Source organism: Ictalurus punctatus, chromosome 1, assembly GCF_001660625.3.
Source record: "Ictalurus punctatus breed USDA103 chromosome 1, Coco_2.0, whole genome shotgun sequence".
NCBI lineage: Eukaryota > Metazoa > Chordata > Actinopteri > Siluriformes > Ictaluridae > Ictalurus > Ictalurus punctatus.
The window spans coordinates 15,121,318-15,145,473 of record NC_030416.2 but is presented as its reverse complement, the minus strand read 5'-3'; the positions used below and the strand labels follow the sequence as shown (position 1 = coordinate 15,145,473).

At 38.6% G+C, this 24,156-nt stretch overlaps 1 protein-coding gene across 3 annotated transcripts in view; it reads left to right on the top strand.

Moving 5' to 3' along the window:
• Positions 1–22,938, top strand: part of adam15 (ADAM metallopeptidase domain 15) — a 33,027-nt gene extending 10,089 nt beyond the window's left edge. For 2 of the 3 annotated variants that reach the window (XM_017474803.3, XM_047156101.2), the window contains exons 3-25: positions 7,959–8,035; positions 8,149–8,227; positions 8,493–8,569; positions 9,455–9,659; positions 9,767–9,832; positions 10,185–10,256; positions 11,697–11,866; positions 12,000–12,084; positions 12,409–12,557; positions 14,027–14,204; positions 15,006–15,098; positions 15,243–15,438; positions 15,951–16,059; positions 16,308–16,503; positions 16,801–16,878; positions 17,464–17,575; positions 17,694–17,844; positions 18,333–18,441; positions 19,332–19,400; positions 19,738–19,818; positions 20,620–20,688; positions 20,794–20,966; positions 22,046–22,938. In XM_017474803.3, coding sequence (XP_017330292.1) covers positions 7,959–8,035; positions 8,149–8,227; positions 8,493–8,569; positions 9,455–9,659; positions 9,767–9,832; positions 10,185–10,256; positions 11,697–11,866; positions 12,000–12,084; positions 12,409–12,557; positions 14,027–14,204; positions 15,006–15,098; positions 15,243–15,438; positions 15,951–16,059; positions 16,308–16,503; positions 16,801–16,878; positions 17,464–17,575; positions 17,694–17,844; positions 18,333–18,441; positions 19,332–19,400; positions 19,738–19,818; positions 20,620–20,688; positions 20,794–20,966; positions 22,046–22,115 — 2,664 coding nt within the window. In that variant the 3' untranslated portion in view covers positions 22,116–22,938. The remainder of the gene's footprint in view (positions 1–7,958; positions 8,036–8,148; positions 8,228–8,492; positions 8,570–9,454; positions 9,660–9,766; positions 9,833–10,184; positions 10,257–11,696; positions 11,867–11,999; positions 12,085–12,408; positions 12,558–14,026; positions 14,205–15,005; positions 15,099–15,242; positions 15,439–15,950; positions 16,060–16,307; positions 16,504–16,800; positions 16,879–17,463; positions 17,576–17,693; positions 17,845–18,332; positions 18,442–19,331; positions 19,401–19,737; positions 19,819–20,619; positions 20,689–20,793; positions 20,967–22,045) is intronic. The other variant, XM_017474821.3, reaches the window with a different exon arrangement.
• Positions 22,939–24,156: the final 1,218 nt, after the last annotated feature.

The window sequence follows — 24,156 nt, the reverse complement described above, 5'->3', positions numbered from 1 at the left end:
ACATTACGTCCCCACGCCTCGCCATCCGACGTTCCCTCCAGAATTTCACGTATCAACATACAGTTCATCTTCGTTATGGTACCGTATACAGTTTTGGGTGTTTCATTTTTTATTTTATGTAAGCTTCAAGTTCAGTTAATTATTTGTCATGCTATACGTGCAAATAGCCAACTGCTTGAAGCTGTGGGCTGCGTCCCAAATCACATACGCACCTACTATATAGTAGCCGAAAAACGTGTATTTCTTCTACTATATAGTAGGTAAGTACGTGGTTTCGGACGCAGCCTGTTCTCTTGTTTGCCATCAAACGGTTGAGCGCTGCCGTGTGTGTACGTGTCCTGTCGCAAAATGCAGTGAAAACTCCCACACGACGTTAATAGTGTGATTAAGGTGTGTACATGTCTGTAATGCACGTCGATAATGCGACTAAAACAGGAGTACTCCACATGTCTTAATTCGATTAGTGTTTACTTCGAGTATGACTTTAGTCGGATTAAGGTAATAAAAAATTGCTGTTTACGTGGTAGTTTCTTAATCAGAGTATTGTCTTAATTGGGTTAATATCGGATTATTGTTGTCCATGTAAATGTACTGACTATCTTTTTAGAATAAGCACATTAATATGTAAATTTATCAGTTATATTACAGCCGGCACTATTGTCAGAGCTATGCTGCTCTAGAAAATATATTGAAGTTACTCTATATGATTCAAAGCTATGAATAGGCTTATGCTGGTGTTGACTCATATTCCGGTGTGTCTGAGCCTTGATCTATCTTAACACCACTGCTTAGTTAAGTGAGATCGAGCACATGCACTTAGACACACTTACATATGGACACACTTAGGGTCTCTGTGCTGTTCCAGCGTAATGCTGTGCTGTATTGTAAAGTCTGTGATTAGACGGCAGATCAGTCAGTATCTGAGTGTGCAGACACACTGTGTTGCTTATCAGCATGACTACACCTCAGAACATTCAGTCACTGACCTATCAGTGTACTACAGGAGAAGCACTGCAGCTACAGAAATGGATGAAAGGATGAAAAGGAAGTGGCTGTGTATGATAGTTAGGGCGTCGCTCTGAGAGAGAGAGAGAGAGAGAGAGAGAGAGAGAGAGAGAGAACACAAGGTTTTATGGAGCTTTCATCTCTTATTCCCCCATGCTTGTAAAATTCTGGAAACATTATGATGTGTTGTGTAACTGCTGAGATTTGTGTGGACGCCAAGAGACCATCAGAGACAGGGAGTGGTCTATTTTGTTACTGTAACTGAAAATCTCATTCAAATTCCCAAAACTTTTGATCCAAAGTGCTAATCAGAGAATGCTTTAGTGTAATTAACATCTAAACCAACAGTATCGGGCAGTAGTCATTTTGTAAAACAGACTCTGTGGTAACACTGTGTCTTAATACTAGCTTTACTGTCTCCATACTGGATTACTTGCTCATGACCACAAGACTAAACTCATTGTAATGTAATAACTAATAAGTATAGATCTTCCGTCATGAGTAACTGGAAGGAAGACGGACCTTGCTTACCCCACTCCCTCTCTTTCTTCTCGCTGAGCCTTGCTTATGAACCACACCCAGCATTCATGTGCTGCTGAGGTCATCCCGCCAGCTGAAACATGTGCGTAGGGACACTGCATCATGGACAGAAGGAGGGGTGCATGCACGATAGAGAGACAGAACAGGAAAGTGTGGTACAGACATCAATGTAAGTGATTGAGGTCAGAGAGTGATTGAAAGGCTCCAGCGAGTCAGGCGATAGTGGCATGAACATGGAGAACAAAAGGCATACAGAGAATGCAGTGAGTGAAAAGGTCAGAAAGAAACTACAGGAAGGAGACAGAATGGATAAGATATAGAGGAGGAGGAGGTGGAGGAGGAGAAGTTGATGCGGTGTGGGAGGTGTTATCTGCTTAGCGTAGTTTTCAGTGTGTCATACTGTCATTAATTAGTCTCATTAGTCTCTTGACACCACTTGTGATCACTTCTGAGAGATGCTAACTCACACCTCTCACACTCTTTCTTTCATTCATCTGCCTCTTTTTTACCATAATGTTCTTCTCCTTCTATCTCCTATTCCTCCTCACAGGGACGTGCTAGAGAGTTCCTCAGGGGCAGGGGCTCAAAAGTAAAAAAAAAAAAAAAAAAGGCTATATCACCAAAGAGCTGATTTTCCTACTTTACTAATTTTAATTTAACTACATATTCTTATCATCCTGGTAGACATTGTAAACAGACTGTGTGGTCACAATAATGAATATGAGAATGACACTACTAATATAACCTAATGGTATTTCATTTTTACATTTATAGAAATAATTACAACAAAACAGCAACATTTAGTGGAGAGATGAATCCAAATAATATTTAAAAGAAAATTTAAACATTATGAAATAAAAAAAACCTACCTTATTACCATCCACAAATGTAGTGACACACCTACTGTATGTCACTTACTGTAAAAGTCAGTAAAACTATTCATTTCACAATTAAATTTAAAAAAAATTTTTTTTACATCTTTCTTTTTTGCATATTTCTCATATTTGCTCACCTTTTTCACCCATATTGATAAGGAAGCTGTCCCTTTCACTTCAGTTTTTCTTTCATTTTCTGCCGTCTCTGTTGTTTGGCATCGTGCCTTTACTGATTATATAACATACATATAATATAATAAGGTTACTGGCATGTCTGGAAATGTAATGAACTTGAACATTCCATCTCGATCAATTTGAAAACTACGATAAGCATATAAAAAGCTACTAATGTTATGAAAAGGTTAGCAGGAGACCTAGTGCTTTCAGCATACCTCTCTGCCTGTTGAAGCGAGACGCATCGCGATTTGCTACTTTTTTTGTGCATGCTCTCATGTTAATTTGAATTGAAATGCCTTTAACATAATATAATTGTTTATTAATTAATGTTGAGAATGGCACTTTTAAATCATTCTGAAAAAGGGCAGGGGCTTGATTTCCTATTTCTCAGTTTTCCCTTTCTCTGCTTATTCTCGTCATCCAGCACCTTGTCCCATGGGAAGGTTCTTGTTTCTCTTCTCAGTTGCTGTTCTCCGGTTTAGTCTGTAGTCATATTTCTACCCTTCACATTATTTGCATGGAAGCACTAGTTGGCGTTTTTGTCCACTAATCAAAAGTATCCTGAGTGTTTGTGTCTGCAAATATCCGATTGTGGGTGTACTTATCCAGTCCATATTCAGTGCCCTCCACTAATTTATTATTTATATTATTATTTAACCATTTGATCTTTTGTTAAAAAAAATTCACAAAAATATTCTGCTCTCATGGATATCAAACAATTGCAAACACAACACAGGTTTATCAACAAAAAAAAACATTGTTAATTATTGGTGTGCAACAATTATTGGCACCCATATGAAGTCATATGAGAAAAATATATTTGAAGTATATTCTCATTGATATTTTTTGTACACCTGGGTGAACAGGAATAGATAATTTTTCAAACACGACTTCCTGTTTCACAGTGCTATAAATATGTGGTAACACATAGGCCAAATTCCCTTAGTCATTCATAACAATGGGTAAGACCAAGGAATATAGCTGTGATGTGCGGTAAAAAGTTGTTGAATGTCACATAATGGGAAGTGGGTCTGAGAATAGTAAAAGTATTGAAAATGCCCATTTCCTCCATCAGGGCAATAATTAAGAAGTTCCAGTCAAATGGAAATGTTATGAATCAACCTGGAATTGGACGTGTGTCTATATTGTCTAAACGCACTGTGAAGAGGATGGTTCGAGTGGCCAAAAAATCTTCAAGGATCACAGCTGGAGAACTGCAGACGTTAGTTGCATCTTGGGGTCAGAAAGTCTCCAAAACTACAATCCAAATTCACCTACATCACCACAAGTTGTTTGGAGGGGTTTCAAGAAAAAAGACTCAACTCTCATCCAAAAACAAACTCAAGCATCTTCAGTTTGCCAGACACTACTGAACTTCAAATGGGATCTGGTTCTATGGTCAGATGAAACCAAAATAGAGCTTTTTGCAATAAACACCAGAGCTGGTTTTGGTGCACACAGAGAGGTAGCCATATGGAAAAGTACCTCATGCCCACTGTTAAATATGATGGTGGCTCTTTAATGTTTTGGGTTGTTTTTCTTCCAGAGGACCTGGACATTTTGTTGGGATATATGGCATCATGGACTCTATCAAATATTAACAGATATTAAATGAAAACCTGACTGCCTCTGCCAGAAAGCTTAAAATGGGCCGTGGTTGGATCTTCCAGCAGGACAGTGATCCAAAACATACATCAAAGTCAACACAAAAATGGTTTACTGATCAAAAAATTAAGATCCTGCCATGGCCATCCCAGTCCCCTGACTTGAAACCCATAGAAAACCTGTGGGGTGAAGTGAAGAGGAGAGTCCGCCAGCATGGACCTTGAAATTTGAAGGATCTGGAGAGATTCTGTATGAAGGAATGGTCTCAGATCCCTTGCCATGTATTCTCCAACCTCATCAGGCATTATAGGAGAAGACTCCGAGTTGTTATCTTGGCAAAGGGAGGTAGCACAAAGTAATGACTAAAAGGGTGCCAATAATTGTTGCACACATATTTAATAAATATTTTTTTTTATAAACCTGCATGTTGTGTTTGTAATTGTTTGATATCCATGAGAGCAGAGTATTTTTGTGAATTCTTTGAACAAAAATCAAAAGGTTAAACAGTAAAGACCATTTTTCACAGCCTTCTTTGCTCATATTTACCAAAGGGTGCCAATATTACTGGAGGGCACTGTACAATACATTTGTGGCATTTGTATCATTAAGGCTCTAACAGTTTTATTTCTGTGAAGAAGTATAAAATCAGCATCTTTCAGAGAAGGTAGGGAGTTTAGAGTTATGCACATTACCCATCAGTCAACCTCCACCCCCATAACCTCATGATGAATCAGACACACAGCTGTGGAAATGCCGTGCAAAGCTGTCCTTTAATGATCCATAGCATTCTTTTCTCCAGGATTATGATAAATGAAGTGAGAACTGTCTAAAGGGCCAGTTGTTGACACATCAGCCAAATATATCCATGTTGTCAGTGTTAAGATGAGGTTGTTGAAAGGTTGAACTTATGTACCCGTAAAAGCTAAGAAGGTTGAACAGTTGGTTTCACCCATTTGACCAGTGCTGGAGTTGGATTGAAAGCAGTTGGCATAAACATTTACTCTGATAATACAGGGTGTCCCAAAAGTCTCCATACATAGGGGAAATTAACACTTTTTAGCGAAATGTCATCAAATATTTTTCAAATTTAATTTATATTATATATTTTTTCAGATAGTCTTTAAGAATGTCTTTGACAAAAGAAGAAGGTATTGAACTCATTTAACAGCATCATTTTAACAGGAAACATGGCAAACACATCACACACGACACACGACACATGTTTACATAGACAACAATAATCCGATATTAATCCGATTAAGACAATACTCTGATTAAGAAACTACCATATAAACAGATATTGTGTGAGGGAACTGTTTCTTCCCTGCTTTCAGTGTATACCTCATGATAATTTGCCTTTACTTAGAATTTTGAACACAACACATAACCATGTTAATACTTATTAGAAATCAGGCATAGCCATTTTATAGTGTAATTATCAACACTAGGCCAGTTTCAAATGTAAACACCAGTCAAATAGAATAAACATCAATTAAATGAAATCAAAATATTACTGTAAGAGTGGTTAAAAGCTCACAGATAGGCCAGTAATAAGTCTCCTGGTGCCTGTCAGGCTATCTCAGGTTTTCTTTTGCGATAGCGTCTGTGTGAAGTCTCTGTTCCCATGTGGAGGGAGCTAGAGAAGAAAGGCAGGAAGCTGAGGCGGCTGTGCAGAGGAAAGCTGACTGAGTTTTCACTTTTTCATGAGTCCTTTGGGGTGGGGGTGCTGGTTATCGTTTGTATATGTGCGTCTGTGTTAGTGCATCTTCATGTGTGTTGCAATCATGTGACCTAGCAGTCTTCCTACTCAGGAAAGAGGCTCATATGTAAGGAAAATGCGATTTGTGCAAGAATCAGGTAACAGGATGTTAGATGACTGTTAAGAGAGCAAAAAGGAAGAGAAGTCTGTTTATAGTGCAGCACTGCCTGCTGCACTTAACTCTCTGTCAGCAGCAAGATCAGCAGATCTGTTGTTCTTAATGGTGATGTGTGTGGGGAAGAGAGGTGGATATTAAGACATCTCACTAGAGTGCACCAGAACTCAGCAGTGAGTTTAAATCTGTGTAGCAGCAGAAAATGAACCTAGTCCATTAAAGAGACAACATTCCTGTATGTTAATGTGAATACAGAGGATAAGCCTACTAAGAAATATATATGTTTAGCAACTTTGACATTATTTCATGTGCAGAGATATGGTCATTTTAATGACATGTTTGTACTCTCTGTGAAAATCAAATTACATTCAGTAAATCTTTATTGCTCCTTTACTAGATAAGATGTAGTACTACGAAAAAGCAATAACTAAAAATTACTAATAAAAATAACCAAAACAAACAACCAAAAATAGCTCAAATTGTACCTGTATTATAAATAATGTCGAATCTGGCTAAGTTATATTCTGATTTAATCACAATCAGCCCAATTAGTTGATCTTGTAAATCTAATATTTCTCACTTACTAAGACCAGTTGGAGTGAAGGCACAATAATACTGTGTAGAACTGGGATCATTAAATATGCACAAAATCTTTATGCAGAACTTCATTCTCATACATAATAGAGTGGCACTTCACTGAGTATTTCCAGTAATACTTCATTAACCGTTATGTATTTAGCATAGCAAATGAAATTTGCTTGTGTAGGATTTCACAATAGCATTAACGATGCAGGGTTTTAAGCCGGACTCTGCTTTCATACAGAAAACACTAATATACAAGTTATTTCATCCCAATCTGCCACCAGACATTACACTCTCATGTACAAGATTCTTAATATTTCAACTGCTATTATATGTATTGTATGTATTCCTGTATGTACATACAGTTGTGCCCAAAATTTGCATACCCCTTGCAGAATCTGCTAAATCTTAATACTGTTAACAAAATAAGAGGGATCGTAAAATCCCATGTTGTTTTTTATTTAGTACTGTCCTGAATAAGCTATTTCACATAACAGATGTTAACATGTAGTCCACAAGAATGATCAGTGTAAATTGTTATTATTTTGTTTAAAGATCTTTTTTCTTCATTTAATATTGTGCTTCAGATGCTGAATAAGATAGTTACATGTCTCCCAGAAGACAAAATGCTTACAATTTACACCGATCATCCTGTTCAAAAGTTTACATCCCCCTGGCTCTTAATGTATCGTGTTGCCTTCTAGAGCATCAGTGAATGTTTGCACCTTTTGTAATAGTTGTGTACGAGTCCCTCAGTTGTCCTCAGTGTGAAAAGATGGATCTCAACATCATATAGCCGCTGTTGGAAAGGGGTCAAATATGCAGAAGATGCAGGAAAAGCAAATAATATGCAGGACCTGGAGGATTTTTCTGAAGAACAGTGGGCAGTTTAACTGCTCAGGACAAACAAGGAACTCATGAACAACTATCACAAAACATAACAACAATCATGGATCATCTGGATAACAACACACAGTATTAAGAATCAAGGTTATGTAAACTTTTGAACGGGGTAATTTTGATAAATTCAGCTATAATTTTGTCTTGTGGACTATATGTAAACATATTTTATGTGAAATAGCTTATTCAGGACAGTACTAAATAAAAAACAACATGGGATTTTTATGATCTCTCTTACTTTGTTAACAATATTAAGATTTAGCAGATTCTGCAAGGGGTATGCAAACTTAAGGGCACAACTGTATGTAATATTCTGTCATTTTACATTCTTGGAATTCTGGTTGTATTATAAAATCATTAAATGGTCCCTATCAATCATGATTTTATTTTTCTTCTGCAGAATGGTCACCCAGAGAGACTGGTGTGTGGGCTTCAAATGGAAAACAGCCTTCTTCTGCTGGACCTGGAAAAGAACCAGTGAGTATGCAAACACAGATATGCAGCATATGAGGGCAATGCATTATTATGTCTATCTTATGTTTCATTTTGTTTATTTATCTGCTTTTCTACCACCTCAATCATGTCTGCAGTGATCTACTGCCTAAGCTGCCTAATGTCTTCTACTACCTGCCAAATGGAAGTGGGGTGTCCATGGAGGAGAGCCAGGTGGTATGTTCATTTTTATTAATTCATTAATGTGCCATTTTAATTAGTGTTAATAGTTTAAATAAATGCAAATGTAAAGCTAGTAGCACCTTGCATTTTACAGAAACAGTGACTTTTGTTTCTGTCTCAAAAATGGTGTGGCATATTCCCTTGGGTCCTGTGAGATTGAAAGTAGACCTTCATGTCTATGTGTGTGTCAGATAGATAGAGCGAGAAGGGAAAATGACAGAGGAGAGGGAAATATTTAACTACACCTGTTTTCTGTTAGGCTCAGTGTTACTATCATGGCTCTGTGAGAGAGTTCCCCCAATCCCGTGTGGCCATCAGCACCTGCGCTGGCTTACGGTAAGACTCTACTCATTAGTCTTCTATTATTGTAAGTTCAGTCTGCTGAGGTTTATTCGGTTTAGGTTATTGTGCTACTGCAGTCCTGTTCATATAATCTTTAAGATGTATGGCAGTTCATATTGGGTGTTCTTTTTCTGAAGCAGAATGGTTAAATAAAATTCTCTAAATTGCTCTGCACTACAATTGATTATGTAGCAAAGAGTGTGCTTGTGAGTCAGAATCTTATGAGGCTGGAGACTGTTGAATATGAGCAACCTGTTGTCCTATAGGTAAGTAATGAGAGGATTTTGTGCAGAATTATATATTCATTCATCTTCAGTAATCACATTTATACTGATCAGGGTGGCAGAACCTATTCCCGGAACACTGGGCATGATGTGTCCCTCAATCACAGGGTGCACATTCACACCTAGGTACAATTTACCATCGCCAATCCATCTACTGACTCAACATAGAGAGTAACCCAAGCTCAAGATCGAATCACAGACCCTGGAGCTGTGAGGCAGAAGTGCTCCCCATTGCGCTGTCATGCCGCCCCAGAATTCTACACAAAGACATAACTACTACGTATATTTTTTTGATGCTGGTAAACCCTGTGTCTGATCACTGCATGGCCTGTAGATCAAGGGACCAGGTCAGCTCAGAGTCAAGTCATTTCCTTCCATGGAATGTAGTGTGTAAAGACACTATTATAACCTATGCTCAGTTTAATTACATTCATTATGAGTATAAGAAGGTTAAAGAATTTTTCACATTCAAAAGTATAATCTATACACAAGTATTGGGTTTAAGCCTGTATGCATGGACGGTAATATAATCTGATGTATAGTGGGGAAGGGGAAATCAATATTAGCGAAGTAACTCTCCTGCTTATCTCTGCAGGGGAGTGATTGTAATCAATGCGAGTTTGAGCTTTGAACTGCAGCCAGAGGAATATGATGAAGGCGTAAGGAGAAGTGGTCATTCAGAAGAAGAGAAGGAATTGCACACACTTTACCCAACCCACCAGCTGAGCTCCGAATCTGGGGGATGTGGTGTTTCTCACACCTTTATACCACCCATTCAGATTATTCCACAAATACACAGGGTGAGGCTGTGTGTGTGTGTGTTTTCCTGTAACGGTCTATAATCATAATGTGAAGAAACACCTCTGTCTGTCGCACTCATTTACTCCTCTGTGTTTATGTTTCATAGACTAAAAGAGATATTCTTTTAGAGACCAAATACATTGAGCTGGTATTGGTGGTTGATCACAAGGAGGTAAGTGTATGTTTCTGTTAGTGTCGTATTCGATGCAGTCTGTAAGTATTTGTTCAAATAGTTACAGGTTTCACTGTGTCATGAAGGGCTTGGCACTTCTAATACAGTCCTGTTTTGTTTGAAAGTAGTGCCATAGAATGTCATATTATTTTTTGGCAAAGTCAAGTAAAAAACAAACAAATGAACAAACTTCATGCAGTTCAGTAATCCACATTTATTACTCCAGCACCATCTACTGGTAATTTTACTGCTCTGTCAACAGATGGTATTTGCAGGATGCTGTAATATTTTGTTATCTGTTTAAATATAGTGGTTTGAAGTTGTTGTTTTTTTGCATGTATGTCTGTCACAGTACCTAAATTATCAGAAGAACAAGAAGACTATTATTTATCGCATGCTGGATGTGGCCAACCAGGTAGACTGGGTGAGTTCATTTGTGGAATTTGTTTTGATAATGTTGTCGCATTTCAAAATTAAAGTGTTTTTTTGTATGTACAAATAAAAAATTGACAGCTATAAGCAGCATTCAATCCATTTAAAAGAGTATTTTTTATTCAAATATAATTTTTTTAAAAACATGCAAAAAAGTATTTAGGCTTTGTTTTTAAGTATTTATCTTTGTTTGAATGGACCTGAATGTACACTCACTGAGAAGTTTATTAGGAACACTATACTAATACTCGGTTGGGCCTCCGTTTGCTCTCAGCACAGCCTCATTTCTTCGTGCCATGGATTCCACAAGATGTTGGAAGCATTTCTTTGAGATTCTGGTCCATGTTGACATGATTACATCACGCAATTCCTGCAGGTTTTTCAGGTGCACTTTCATGCTGTGAATCTCCCGTTCTACCACATCTCAAAGCTGTTCTATTGGATTCAGATCCAGTAACTGGGAAGGCCACTGAAGAACACTGAACTCATTATCATGTTCATGAAAGCAGTTTGAGATGACTTTTGCTTTGTGACATGGTGCATTATGGAAGTAGCCATTAGAAGATGGTAAATTGTGGCCATGAAGGGATGCACATGGTCAGCATCAATACTCAAATAGGCTGTGGCATTCAAGCAATTATTGATTGGTATTAACAGGCCCAAAGTGTGCCAAGAAAACATTCCTCACACCATTACACCACCTCCACCAGCCTGGTGACACAAGGCAGTTTGGGTCCATGGATTCATGCTGTTTCTGCCTAATTCTCACCCTACCATCTGTGTGCTTCAGCAGAAATTCAGATTCACCAGACCAGGCTACAAAGTTCCAGTCGTCATCTGTCCAGTATTGGTGAGCCTGTGCCCAGTGCAGACACAGCTTTCTGTTCTTGGCTGACAGAAGTGGAACCCGACATGATCTTCTGCTGCTGTAGCCCATCTGCCTCAAGTTTTGATGTATTATGCATTCTGAGATACTTTTCTGCCCACCATAATTGTACAGAGTGCTTATCTGAGTTGCTGTAGCCTTTCTGTCAGCTCAAACCAGTCTGGCCATTCTCCATTGACCTCTCTCATCAACAAGGGATTTCTGTCCCCAGAATTGTTGCTCAATGGATGTTTTTTCTTTACTGCACCATTCTGAGTCAACTCTACTGACTGTTGTGGGTGAAAATCCCAGGAGATCAGCAGTTACTCAAACCAGCCTGTCTGGCACCAACAATTGTATAGTGTTCACTTAAATAAACATTTTTCCCCATTCTGATGGGTTATGTGAACATTACCCGAAATGCATAAATGAGTAGGTGTGCAGTTGTTCCTAATAAATGCTTAGTTCAGTGTGAAATCAGGTCAAAAACTGGTCTAAAACTCTGCAATACTGTATTTTGTGGTTTAAGCTATTCAAGCTTGGTTGACGTTTTGTCCTCCCTCTCAGTTCTATCGGCCACTGAATGTGCGAGTGGCCCTGGTGGGGCTGGAGATCTGGAGTGATCAAGATAAAATCCTGATAGATAAGAGCCCCAGTGACACACTCAGCCGTTTTTTGGAGTGGAGGAACAGAGAGCTGCTGCCACGACTACGCCATGACAATGCACAACTAGTCATGTAGGTTCTAATGATTAAGGATTTGGAAGGCATGGACTGTGTTAATTCACACAATGGCTATAACAGTGTAAAATGTATACAGCACGATTGGATTGATTTTAATACAGTGGGATTTTATTGATTGTTTTAAAAGGGGTGAGTCATTTGATGGCACAACAGTGGGCATGGCCTCTCAGTCTTCCATGTGCACCAAGGACAGATCTGGAGGAGTTAATGTGGTGAGACTCTTCAAGAAATTATATTGGCCATCCAGAACTGCTTAGTGATTTTCACTGGTTTAAAATTCCAAATATGTTCAGAGGTATTTGCATTTTAGAGGCTGGAGAGCTTACATTTGTTCTCTCACAGTTACTGACAGACTGCTGATATGCTTGTAGTAAACAGTGTACTCTGGTGTTCTCATAGCCAGTGTGTGACCATTCTGAAATCTGCTCATCATAGCTCATCACTGTCAATCAGTGCCGCATATGCAATACTGAAAATATAACTGGTGAGATAGCACACACCAGAACATGCTCCTCACCCATTTTTTTGTGCTGTAGGATCACCTAGTAAGTGTGCTGGGGGTTGCATCCACAGTGGCGCATGAGCTCGGCCATAACCTGGGAATGAACCATGACACAGCTGAACGCCGCTGCCATTGCCAGAATGAACCACGACTCGGAGGATGCATCATGGAGCCGTCTACAGGGTGAGTGCTTCTGGGTAGATTAGTAAAGGAATCCATATATAACAATTACATTATATGACTACAACCTAAATAGCTGTTATTATAACTGCTTACAGCTTCACAGTTTAAAAATGACACTATAAGCAGTTGAAGTGTTCAACAAGATTTGGTTAGATTTGGAAACTGCTAGAATATTTCTTAAAACTAACTAGTTAATAGGGTTCGTGTAAGCACTGAATAGCTAAATTGCTCTGATTTTTGCTACTAGGTGGTGGAGGCATTATGCCTAACTTTATCATTGGTGTGATATCACAAGGACAAGTGGTTAAATGTTTTTAGGACTTATATGGAACGGTCATTCTAACCAGCAGACGAATTGATTTAGAGTTTGAATTTAGAATGTTTAGAATTGAATAAAACAGGGCCAAAGTCACAGCAAGGTCAAATATCTGAACTAGATTTTCTTCAATATTATTCTTCCTGTTTGTCATACAGTGATGTTACTTACAATGTCATGATCAGGAGCTCAAGATCCATTTTCTGAGTATCTAAGAATTTTACCATCAGTCCTTAGGTGGTTAAATGTAGGATTTGTATGGACTTATCCTTGCTACCACCAAATGAACTGATTACAATTTGGCATTGATTCAAACATGGTCAAACTACACTATATGGCCAAATGTATGTGGACACCTGAGCATCACACCCATATGTGGATCTTCCACAAACTGTTGCCATGACGTTGGATGGCCACAGTTGTCTAGAATGTCTTTGTATACTGTAGCATTACAATTAACCTTCACTGGGACTAACTAAGAGGACCAAACCTGTACATGACAATGCCCCTGTACACAAAGTGAGGTCTATGAAGACATGGTTATCCATGCTTTATCTCAACCTCGCTGAACACCTTTGGGATGAATTTGAACATCGAATATGTGCCTGACCTCACTAATGTTCTTGTGGCTGAGTGGGCAAAATCCCCACAGCCATGGCCCAAAATCTAGTGGAAAGCTTTCCCAATGAGTTACGGTTATTATAACAGCAATGGGGGAACAAATTTGGAATGGGATGTTCAACAAGCACGTAAGGATGTGAATGGTCAGGTAACCACGTTCTATTGTGTATACATATAAAGGATAATGGAGGTAAGCAAATTAATAACAAGAAGGACTAGACATATTGGCAATGGAGGTATCCCCATCTTGATGTTAAGTTCTACTTACTGTTCATTACATAAGTGGGATATCCTGTGTGATTGTGTGCTATATTTCAAGGAATGTGTAGCACCTTAATGCATTTTTATATTAACAGTAACTATTGCAGATTTCCATATAGATATAATGGTGTACCATCACACCTACTGTACAATTACACATGCAAATAGAATAAAAGTTTACAGAGGAAGCGATTTACATCTATCTGAAGGTCCAGCATTATCAGACTGTTAGCCTTCTCCAGTCTCAGTTGTATGTGTTTTTTGTTTACAGGTTCATGCCAGGTCAGCTGTTTAGTAGCTGCAGTGAGAAAGATCTCTCTCTGAGCCTGATGCATGGTGGAGGCATGTGCCTTTTTAATGTGCCGCAGCCGGAAAAGATGTTGGGAGGGCCACGCTGTGGCAACCTGTACGTGGAGAAGGGAGAGGAATGTGACTGTGGCCTACTTGATGTAAGAAGTAGTATTGAATCTGTAGACTTTAATTAAAACAAATGATTTTACATTTACCATGAAATAAAACTGAATGACAAAGAATGATTTTTCAAATCTCAAAGGCTGAGACATAACCCCCGACATACTCTTGCCTAAAGTATTAACTCAAAAATCAAGCAAGTAAAAAGTCTCTTGTGAATGAAAGCACACATGGTATACGCTAACGTCTACTGACACAACATGCATATATTACTGTGAACAAATGAGCGTTCTACACAAGTGTAGTAAACAGTTTATTATCATGCAGGATCAAGTGAGCCCTTTATGGTGCATGTTATTCTGCAGGTAAGCAAATGGTCCCAAACATGTTATAGGTAAAATATAATTGCCTATCATATGTGAAGGTCTATTTTATCTATTTTATATACAAGGACTGAGAGCAAACATGTTAAAATGTTGATTGAATAAAATGGTATAAAGAATCATGTAAATAAATGTGAATAATCTGTGATTGTGCAACTGTAACTCAAATGAACGGACATCTACATGTTTTCGATTTATGACCGATCTAAATATAATACAGACAGAAAAACAGCCCTTGTTACGCAAGACACCGGGAACGATTGCAGCCATTTGCTACTGTAGAGCCATAAACAATATCAAATATCAAAGTGCGGCTTAATTAAAGTTTCTGTTTTATTTCAGGAAAAAAAAAGAATCTGTGGACACTCCTTGTATTCGACTTAAATTTACGTAAAGAAGACTGTAGATTTCTGATGTATTTCTTGTGTGTGTGTGTGTGTGTGTGTGTGTGTGCAGGAATGTATTGATCCATGTTGTAATGCCAGCACCTGTAAGCTGGTTCCAGGTGCCCAGTGTTCCTCTGATGGCATTTGCTGTGAGAACTGCAAAGTATGTATGATGTCTTTTATTTTTGTTACAATTCATGCATGATCATAACTGGTACTGTAATAATAGCTTTTATTAATCTCCCCGTGTACCTTATCTCACATCTCTCCTGTCTCTTGCTTGTTTTCCTTTGCTCTCTCTCTGCAGCTACGTGTTGCTGGATCATTGTGTCGAGAGCCTCTGGGAGAATGTGATCTACCAGAGTACTGCACTGGTGCCTCACCACACTGCCCACCCAATGTGTTTCTTCAGAATGGTGAGACGTGTCAAGACGGCACCTCCTACTGCTACAGTGGCGTGTGTACCATTATGGATGAGCAATGTCTAATGCTGTGGGGAGCCAGTAAGTGAAACCTGTTCTTTTATATAATCATACATAAGAACACAGAGTCCATTTGTGTTACTATTCTGTAAGAATACAGTGTGTGTTTAGTGTAGCACAAAAATGGTACTGTGCAGAAGTCTTCAAAGAAATTCACATTCAAAGAAATGCTTAAAGCAAAAATGCTTAAAAAAAATGAAATTAAAGGATTCTACATAAAAAATACTATAAGGAGCAGTGAACAGTAATAAACTAAACAAAGTCAGTATATAGTGTGAAAACCCTTCACTTAACTTGACTTTAATATGTTGCTTTCTTTAAATATAAAATGTTTTTGTACTAACTCAATAATTTCTATACAGAGTGCCTATGACTTTTTGCACAATACTGTACATGCCTCAAATCTGTTTGTGGGTTAATCTCAAACTGATATCTCCATATTTCAATGGGGCCTTATCTAGTTCTGGTCTGATTTACTCCTGTCTGTTAAAGAGTGCAAGCGAAAAACTAATCTGTGTTTGTCATTCTCTCAGACTCCACCCGTGCTCCTCCAGTCTGCTTCTCCTCTGTTAACAAACAGGGCAACATGTTCGGCAATTGTGGCCAGATGCCCAATGGCTCCTATATTTCCTGCTCAAATGAGTATGTGTCCTCAAGTACTCAACTCTACTAGAGTAGCGTATAAAACCAGATAATAACTACAAATACAATAAATGAAAGTGCTTTGATTTGCTGCATATAATATTTGAATAAAGAAGGATAGAAATCACAAAGATATCGCTTTGTTTTCTTGAAAGATCAATTCAATTATGACTGAATACTCAGCTGAATGCTTACAAGTGGTGGTTATAGAAATTCTGTTTATTTCTGTGTTTTGTTCTTTTTTCCAGTGATGTGCAGTGTGGTAGAATCCAGTGTCAGGGTGGCAGTGATCGCCCTTTGATAGACTCAAATGCAAAGATTCTGACAACTAAGGTGAAACTAAACAACAGTGAATTTACCTGTCGAGGAGCATATTTCCGTCTGGGTGATGATGTCTCTGACCCAGCCATGGTAGCTCAGGGAACTGCATGTGCTCCTGGCAAGGTCAGAGTTTTACATATTTACATATATAACATATGATAGACTTGAATACTTGCCAATATTTGTACACCAATAACTCATTGCTAGTAAACTTCATGTTTACTGTAGATGATGACTATCTTAAAATGTAACTTGTTAAATTAGTTTAGTTTAATAAGGCACCTATTGGCAATAATGTATGATTTTCCCTTTTCACTAAGTAAAATATCTATGCAGTAGTGGCAGTGCAGTAATGTATATTGTTTATTATAATGTTTATTGTAATATGTATCTACTATATCACTCTCCCTCTCTCTTTAGGTGTGTTTAGACCAGCGCTGCCAGGATGTGTCTGTCCTTGGTGTTGAGGAGTGTCGTGGGAAGTGCAATGGCCACGGGGTGAGAAGTTCACACTTGCAGCTCTGCTTCCTTTTCTTTTAGAAAATATATTCCAGTGCTTTTTTAAAAGGAAATTCTTCCATAATCACTGGTGTGTCATTGAAGTTACACTACTTCATAGATGGTGCGTTCAAGTAGAATTCATACATCTGGTTAATATTTGCCACTGTAAATATTTCACTAAATGGCTTTCCTAATATCTCAATCATGTTCTAAATAAGAAGAGCTGGTTTCTGAGGAACAGTCTGTGATTTGGAGAGTCCCTTGACGCCTGCAAGCTAAATCCCAATTGTAATGAAAACATTGATACGCTTTTCGCTTTCTCCCAACCAGCTCCGTCCTCTGTTAAGTGTGAAATCCTGAAAGAATCTTGCAATCCTGCAAAAAATCCTTAAACAAAGAAACTAGCAGGATCCATTTTAGATATTACACCTTTGATTTCACATAGCCTTGCCAAAGAGGGCATTAAGTTTGGTCACTTTATCTAACTAATATTTAATATTATATATCTTAGCTAAAACTATAATACTGATATATCAAGCATGTACCAATTCACCTCCTGTCCCTTTTACTCTACATGTGTAGGTGTGTAACAGCAATAAGAATTGTCACTGTGATGTGGGCTGGGCTCCACCAGACTGTAAATACTCAGGACCAGGAGGCAGTGTGGACAGTGGCCCTGCACGTCAGACCAGAGGTGACAGCTAACAATGCATGCCTAGTTTTTTGCTTTACATAAAAAGCTACAGTGATATCTCTTTACACATAACATTAATATTATATTAATGTATCTATATACATGTGTTTGTGTGTAGATTCCAGTCGTATTCATGTGGCTCTGCTAGTCATCTTTTTATTTGTGCTGCCGGTGATACTACTGATCCTGGCACTCCGCTTCCCTCGCTGCCGCCGGAGGTTCTTCTGTTTCAACAACACACCCTTCAGCAAGGCCAGACAGCCCAGCCGGTGAGACAGACAGATAGAGATGCTGTCTTGATATGCTGGATATGTCTTAACGAACTGAGGATTTCATATGTGCTTTTACTAACAAGGAGACCTTTTTGACTCCAACTTTTCTTTCTTTTACCCATAACACAGTAATGTCTCTGTGGCTCATATTGAGTATTGCATGAATCCACCAGAGGAACACGTTGAGAGGTATTTGAGAAATATGTGCAGTAATGTTCATTATGCTAAACATTACTGCACATATGTGTATTTAGTGTAGTGTGTTACAGGGTAGATCTTGTGTGTATATATATGTAAAAAATCAGCATATATATATATATATATATATATATAGATAGATAGATAGATAGATAGATAGAGAGAGAAAGTTTCTAGAGGTTTGTATTGATACATGACTTTTCAAAATCGTCATTTTGATTCAGCTACTGTGACCTTTTCATTTGGCGTAGAACGAATAGTTCTGACTGAGTGTGTGTTGTCCACAGAACCCCTGCCACTGAGCGAGCGAATGCACATAATGGAGAGCAGATCTTGCCGCTGAGGTACCAGTGGACCCCGCAGAATGACATCCCACTCACACGAGCCATCAGTAAGGTACAAGGTGTCTCTTCTCTCTTCATTTTGCTTGAAAAAAACAAAAAGCAACCTGAGGTTAGTTATGACCCCTGAATACAAAACAAAAACCATTTTTCTTTTTGAGTAAGAAAAACATGGTCCAGGGTTGAATCGTTATTCGGTCTTCCAAGGGAGTGATATAGTGAGATTTACTTTTTAAATATAGATTGGATTAAATTCTGTTTTAGTGCAATTAAAGCTCATGTATGTAAGTCTAAGCTTGTTTGCAGTAATATGTAATAGGTTTTCATACTCTTGGAATAAGCCAATGAGTCTCAGCAGGTTTAATTGTAATTTTTCCTTTTTTGCCTAAATCTATTGTATAATCCTCACAACTGATCTGGTACTTGAATAACTAACAAAGATTGGTTTTGCAGAGCATCTCAAGATGGATGCATCTAACCTGCTAAGACTTTGCTACAGCTGTGATACTCTCAGAATCTCACACTCACACTGCAGACACTGACTATAAGACAACATACTGTCGTGTTACACTCATTCATATGCTGTTTATTATACTAAGGCCTAGGTGACACCTACATCACCTGTTTCCTGCTTGTATTTGCTTTCCTTTTAGAGATACACAGAGCAGCATGACAGCTTTATAGTAATTGTAAATACCTCATATCTCACATCCCACAGCTGTAGTTTATGGGAAATTAAGCATATTCCACATTTTCACTTATCTCTACAGCATGGCTAGTTCTATGTAAAAACCTCTATGATGCCTTTTCTAACTCACTTGCTTATAACTGAAACTTATTGCCACTCACTGTTTAAACATCATGTGTGCATGTGCTGTCTGCCTGTCTTCTACCTCTCTCTCTCTCTCTCTCTCTCTCTCTCGCTCTCTTTTTCTCCGTGGTTAGGCTCAGACCAGGCCTGCTCCTCCTACTAAACCTCTTCCACCTGATCCTGTCTCTAAACAGCCTGTCCAGGTAACCTGTCCTTCTCTAGAGAGATTACTGGAGAAAGACAGGACTCCACAAATCTTAAACTTATTCACAGTCCAAGGCATCAATATACTCTATGCTGATTAAGCACTCTGTGGTGCTTAATGCTGTGCAGTGATCATTTTTTTTAAATAAACACACCTTATCATACTGTTTCAAAAGGTGTAACAATTTTTTTAATTTCACAGAATTTTTCATATTTATTATTTCATTTTTTAATACATTTCAATTAATATTTTTGGATTCCTATTTTGAACTGATCCATAATATATTCAGTTACTACTAGCAGTGTATTTGCTTAATGCTTTCTCTGTTGCCGCAGTCGGCAGTGCAGCGGCCTGCCCCTCCCAACAAACCCCTCCCTCCTGATCCCGCCCCCTCAGAGAGCAAGAAGCATCGAAAGGTAGAGACGGGTTACAGCCACGTATGACCACCTGTTCCCGTGCTTCATGTAGCAGAGCAGAGAGTCCTCACCTCGCACTTGACAATGTCAATCATGTCACCTGCTTTCTGTCTCCAGCCTGTTGTCCAGTGTTGTGTAGCTTGTGCCTGAGCTGTGTGTGTCAGTGCATGCGTTTCTGTATCTAGATTACTATTTAGGGGCGCTGGGTTCGAATCGGATTGTTTAAGGCTGGGTTTCTCAGCAGCAACTTGATGAGACAGTTTTCTACTGTCTTCTTAAAAGATTCTATTGAACACAATGCTGTATTTTTGGATTGTGAGCTCAAGGTGAGAAACCTTGCTTTAAGTGAGTATTAATTTGCTACAGGACTTGGTGGTTGTCATGCATATGATTCAACGATTTTGTTTCCTGTAAAGGGAGACAGAGTAAGGAAGGAAAAGAAAAAGGACACCATCCAACCATACGTAGATATTTCTTAAGGTGTCATCTCTTTCTCTTATCACCAGTCATCTAAATTAAGGTCATTTGGAATGCCTGTTGAAACTTTAAAACTTACTCTGTCACCTTTTTCATGTCATGTGGTTGAAAAATAATGTAACCGAGCTTATATGCTTAGGCTAATCAAGGGAATGTGTTAGTCTCCTGGAGTACAGGATTAATGCATGGCCTGTGGTTCTCTGTGATTGCTTTGGGATGGATACGTGTTGTGACATGAGAATAAAGTGGTGGTCGTGAGTGGAGGTACTTGGTTTCATCCGTTTTTTCTCTGTTAAACTCTTGCATCTTTCAATGGATCTCCAGTTGAAGGTGACACGACCGGCTGCACCAAGCAAGCCTCTCCCCCCCGACCCTGTCCTGTCTGACAGACAGGTACCAGCAGCTGTAGGCCTGTAGAGAGACGGTCCTCTGCGCTAGTCTTCTTTTTATCGTCCATGAACAGCGTTGTGGATACTTATATTCAATCTCCTCTTTCAGAGCCAGAAGCAGATTCCCCCCAGACCTCCAGTTCCGAGGAAGCCTTTGCCCGCAGATCCCTCTGGTTACCCCGCTCCTCTGCCACTGCTGCCCCCCTCTGAGCCACCAGGACACCACACAGCTGCTGCTGCTTCTGCCCGCTTCAGCCCTTCTGCTGCTGCTGTTCCTTCAAGGTACACATGCTAGTAGAGTTTGTGTCTCTTCAGTGAGCAGTAGTATGTGAGGGCAGTAGTATTTTGATGAACACAGGTGCCAAGCATTCAAAATGACTTGTGTGACTGAAAACATTCAGAGATAATGTGTATGCTAGGACTGACAATAGATTTCACAGATTTAATAAATTTTCATTAATACTATTTAATACTATTGAATATGTTTTTAAAAAATTCATAATATTTACTGTAGTATTTTAAAGGAAACGTGTAGTATTTAAAAGGAAAATGTTTACCTTTTGTACCTTTTTATGGCTAAATGACCAGTGCTGCTTGGTGCAGGCTCTAAATATATCATTAATGGGATTTTTGCATATTGTCAGTTATGTACCATATATCTACATTCAAATAAAAAAAATGTATAGATAAAATTATGGTTTTACAGTGCCTTTGATATATACTTACTGTCCACATTATTAGGAACACCTGTGTACATGCACATTCATGCAGTGATGAGGTGCATTTCTGCTTACCATGGTTGTAAAGAGTGATTATTTGACTTACTATATCCTATCTAGCAGCTCAATCCAATCTGGCCATTTTTCTCTGACCTCTCTTATCAACACCCACAGAACTCAATATTATTTTTTTTCTCACCATTCTGTGTAAACTCTAGAGACTGTTGTAATGTGTGCTCAGCAGTTTCTGAAATACTCAAACCAGCCGATCTGGCACCAACAACCATGCTACAGTTAAAGTCACTGAGATCACATTTTCTCCCCATTCTGATGTCTGATGTGAACATAAATGGAAACTCTTGACCTGCATGAATTTATGCATTGCGCTGCTGCCACATGATTGGCTGATTAGATAACTGCCTGAATGTTCAAATGTAAATATGTTCCTATTAAAGTGGACGGTGAGTGTATATTAAGCATACACTCAGGAAGCCATTTGGAATATAGCCTACCTATGTGTTGCAGGAGGCTTACAAGTTAAAAATTTGATCATTTGTTTAATGTGGACCCTGGGAAGCTTGTTTTGTGAATGTTCAAATGCTAATAGATAAATAGATTTAAAATTTTCTCTCTTTTATCTAGACGTCCCCTGGTGCCCCCTGTTAGGGCAGTACACCAGCCCAGGAAGTTCCATACACCTCCCCAAGTGTAAGCAGTGGGCCCTGCAGTTCAGGTTCTGTGTGCTGTGGCCTGGTATTGTGCTGAGGATTGACACACTTCTAATTGCACTGACCATGAGAGACTCTGCACAGCTGAACCAATGCCATGCACCTGAACAAGTTTATCTAAATGGAGTCAGGAAGTTCATTTTAACACATGGACAAACACAAAATGATTATCCAGTCAATGCATTGATAACGAAAGGCTCAGACACTTTAGATGTTGACTGAACAAGTCATCTTACATGTGCTAAACAGAGTTCTGTATTTCTGTGTGCCATCACCGGCTGCATTGCTGATAAGTGTCTGTAGGTTGAACATAGGTTAAGAACCAATGTTCTACAGTTAAAGGGCTAGAAATCTATCCTGTACTTCCAGCCAGTAACTAAGGATTTTGTAATTCCAGTTGATTTGGCAGTAGCTATGCACTACTGATTCAGAAATGATCCGAAAGGTTTGTTGTTACTGTCTTGAAGCACCACGATGACCTTGAGAAAGCTACTTAATATGTGTTTGTCCTATGAAATGATCATTCTGTTAATTTTGTAAAGTTTAAGCAGGAGATATATAGAGGATTGAACTGATTGTACTGTGGAGCCCAGGCTGTTTTATGTGGCACTTATCTCAGTGTATAAATCTCACATGTCTATCACTCGAGAGATGGTCATTAACTGTCGAAGCAAGAAAAAATTAGATGCTGCTGGTCTGGACTCTTTGCCTTTTGTAAATAGTAAAAGTGTGATGGGGATATTATTGTTTATTTTGCAAAATACAGTATTTTTATGCAATAAACCTGGAACCTGTTTTTAAAAAATGGATTCTTTGTATTACTTGCATTCACACAGTTTTTTTTAGTGCGCAACTGAAAGAACTACAAAAAGGCTATTCTAAAGCATCTGAAACTTAACTATAAACAAAGACATACTCATTTACACTTTTTTTAACTGACTTATTTGAGGCCATCATACAGCCCAGCAAGACAGTACTAACTATTGTCCAAATGTCAGTTGCAACTTGTTGAAGTGTGCAGGTAGAGCAGAAATGTTTAAGCTGTATTAATTTTTTAAAAAATTTTTTAACTGAAAATATTTGCATTCTGATATGGTCCACTATTCAAATGATGAACAGGTCTAACATGGCCGATTCAACTGAAGAAGTATCGATTTTTTTTTACAGAGTAATTATCTAATGATGCTATTTGTTATCCTCTCCTTCCAGTCTTGCAGTCTATGAATGAATTTACTCCCCCAGTGTGTCATACTCTATAATGTCAGTGATGACAGACTTACCTTAGGGAAGAAAAGCTTTATTACTGCTGCAAGTGTGAACTCTGTGGAGCATAAGTAGCTGCTCACATACAGAGAACAGCTGTACAGCATCACAGCACAGCAGGTCTTAGCTGCTGGTGGCCAGAACTACATAGTTCTTTACTGACTTACTGGTATGATGGGTGTACTGAGATGTCAGTACAACAGTACACCATGATATGGACATTTGAAATGATTATACTCTTAATGTAAGACTGTATTGTACTGTAGTATATGCTGCAGACAATGCTTCCTCTGCTAGCAGCATGAAAATGGCAGCAGCACTGCTGTGGAGTAGCACTGTTTTTGAAAAGCAATACTTTCAACAGGATTTTCACTGAGTATGCATACATCTCATTCCAAGAGTTCTCTACATGATCTGCATACCACCAGGCTACAAATGTGTTAAGTAACAGAACTGATCCCTGATCATTTGGGTGCAGGCACTTTGAATAGAGATGATGATTTCTATAACAAATCTAAATAGTTATTATAATGAGGTGACTGCTGTTATTCCAGTGCTTTTGTGGAGAGGATACAAAAGGTTCAAAATAAATTGTCTTTAAGAATCAGCAAAATTAGCAAGCTGTGGATTTAATGAAAGGCTTTCATCATTTAAGAAATGTACATTTCTACCACTTCGCACAGACATTTCCAGGCCTCCAAATATGTTTCTTCAAAGTTTCTGAAGTCTTTTAAATTTTTAGTGAGCCTACCAAAGAGGTGA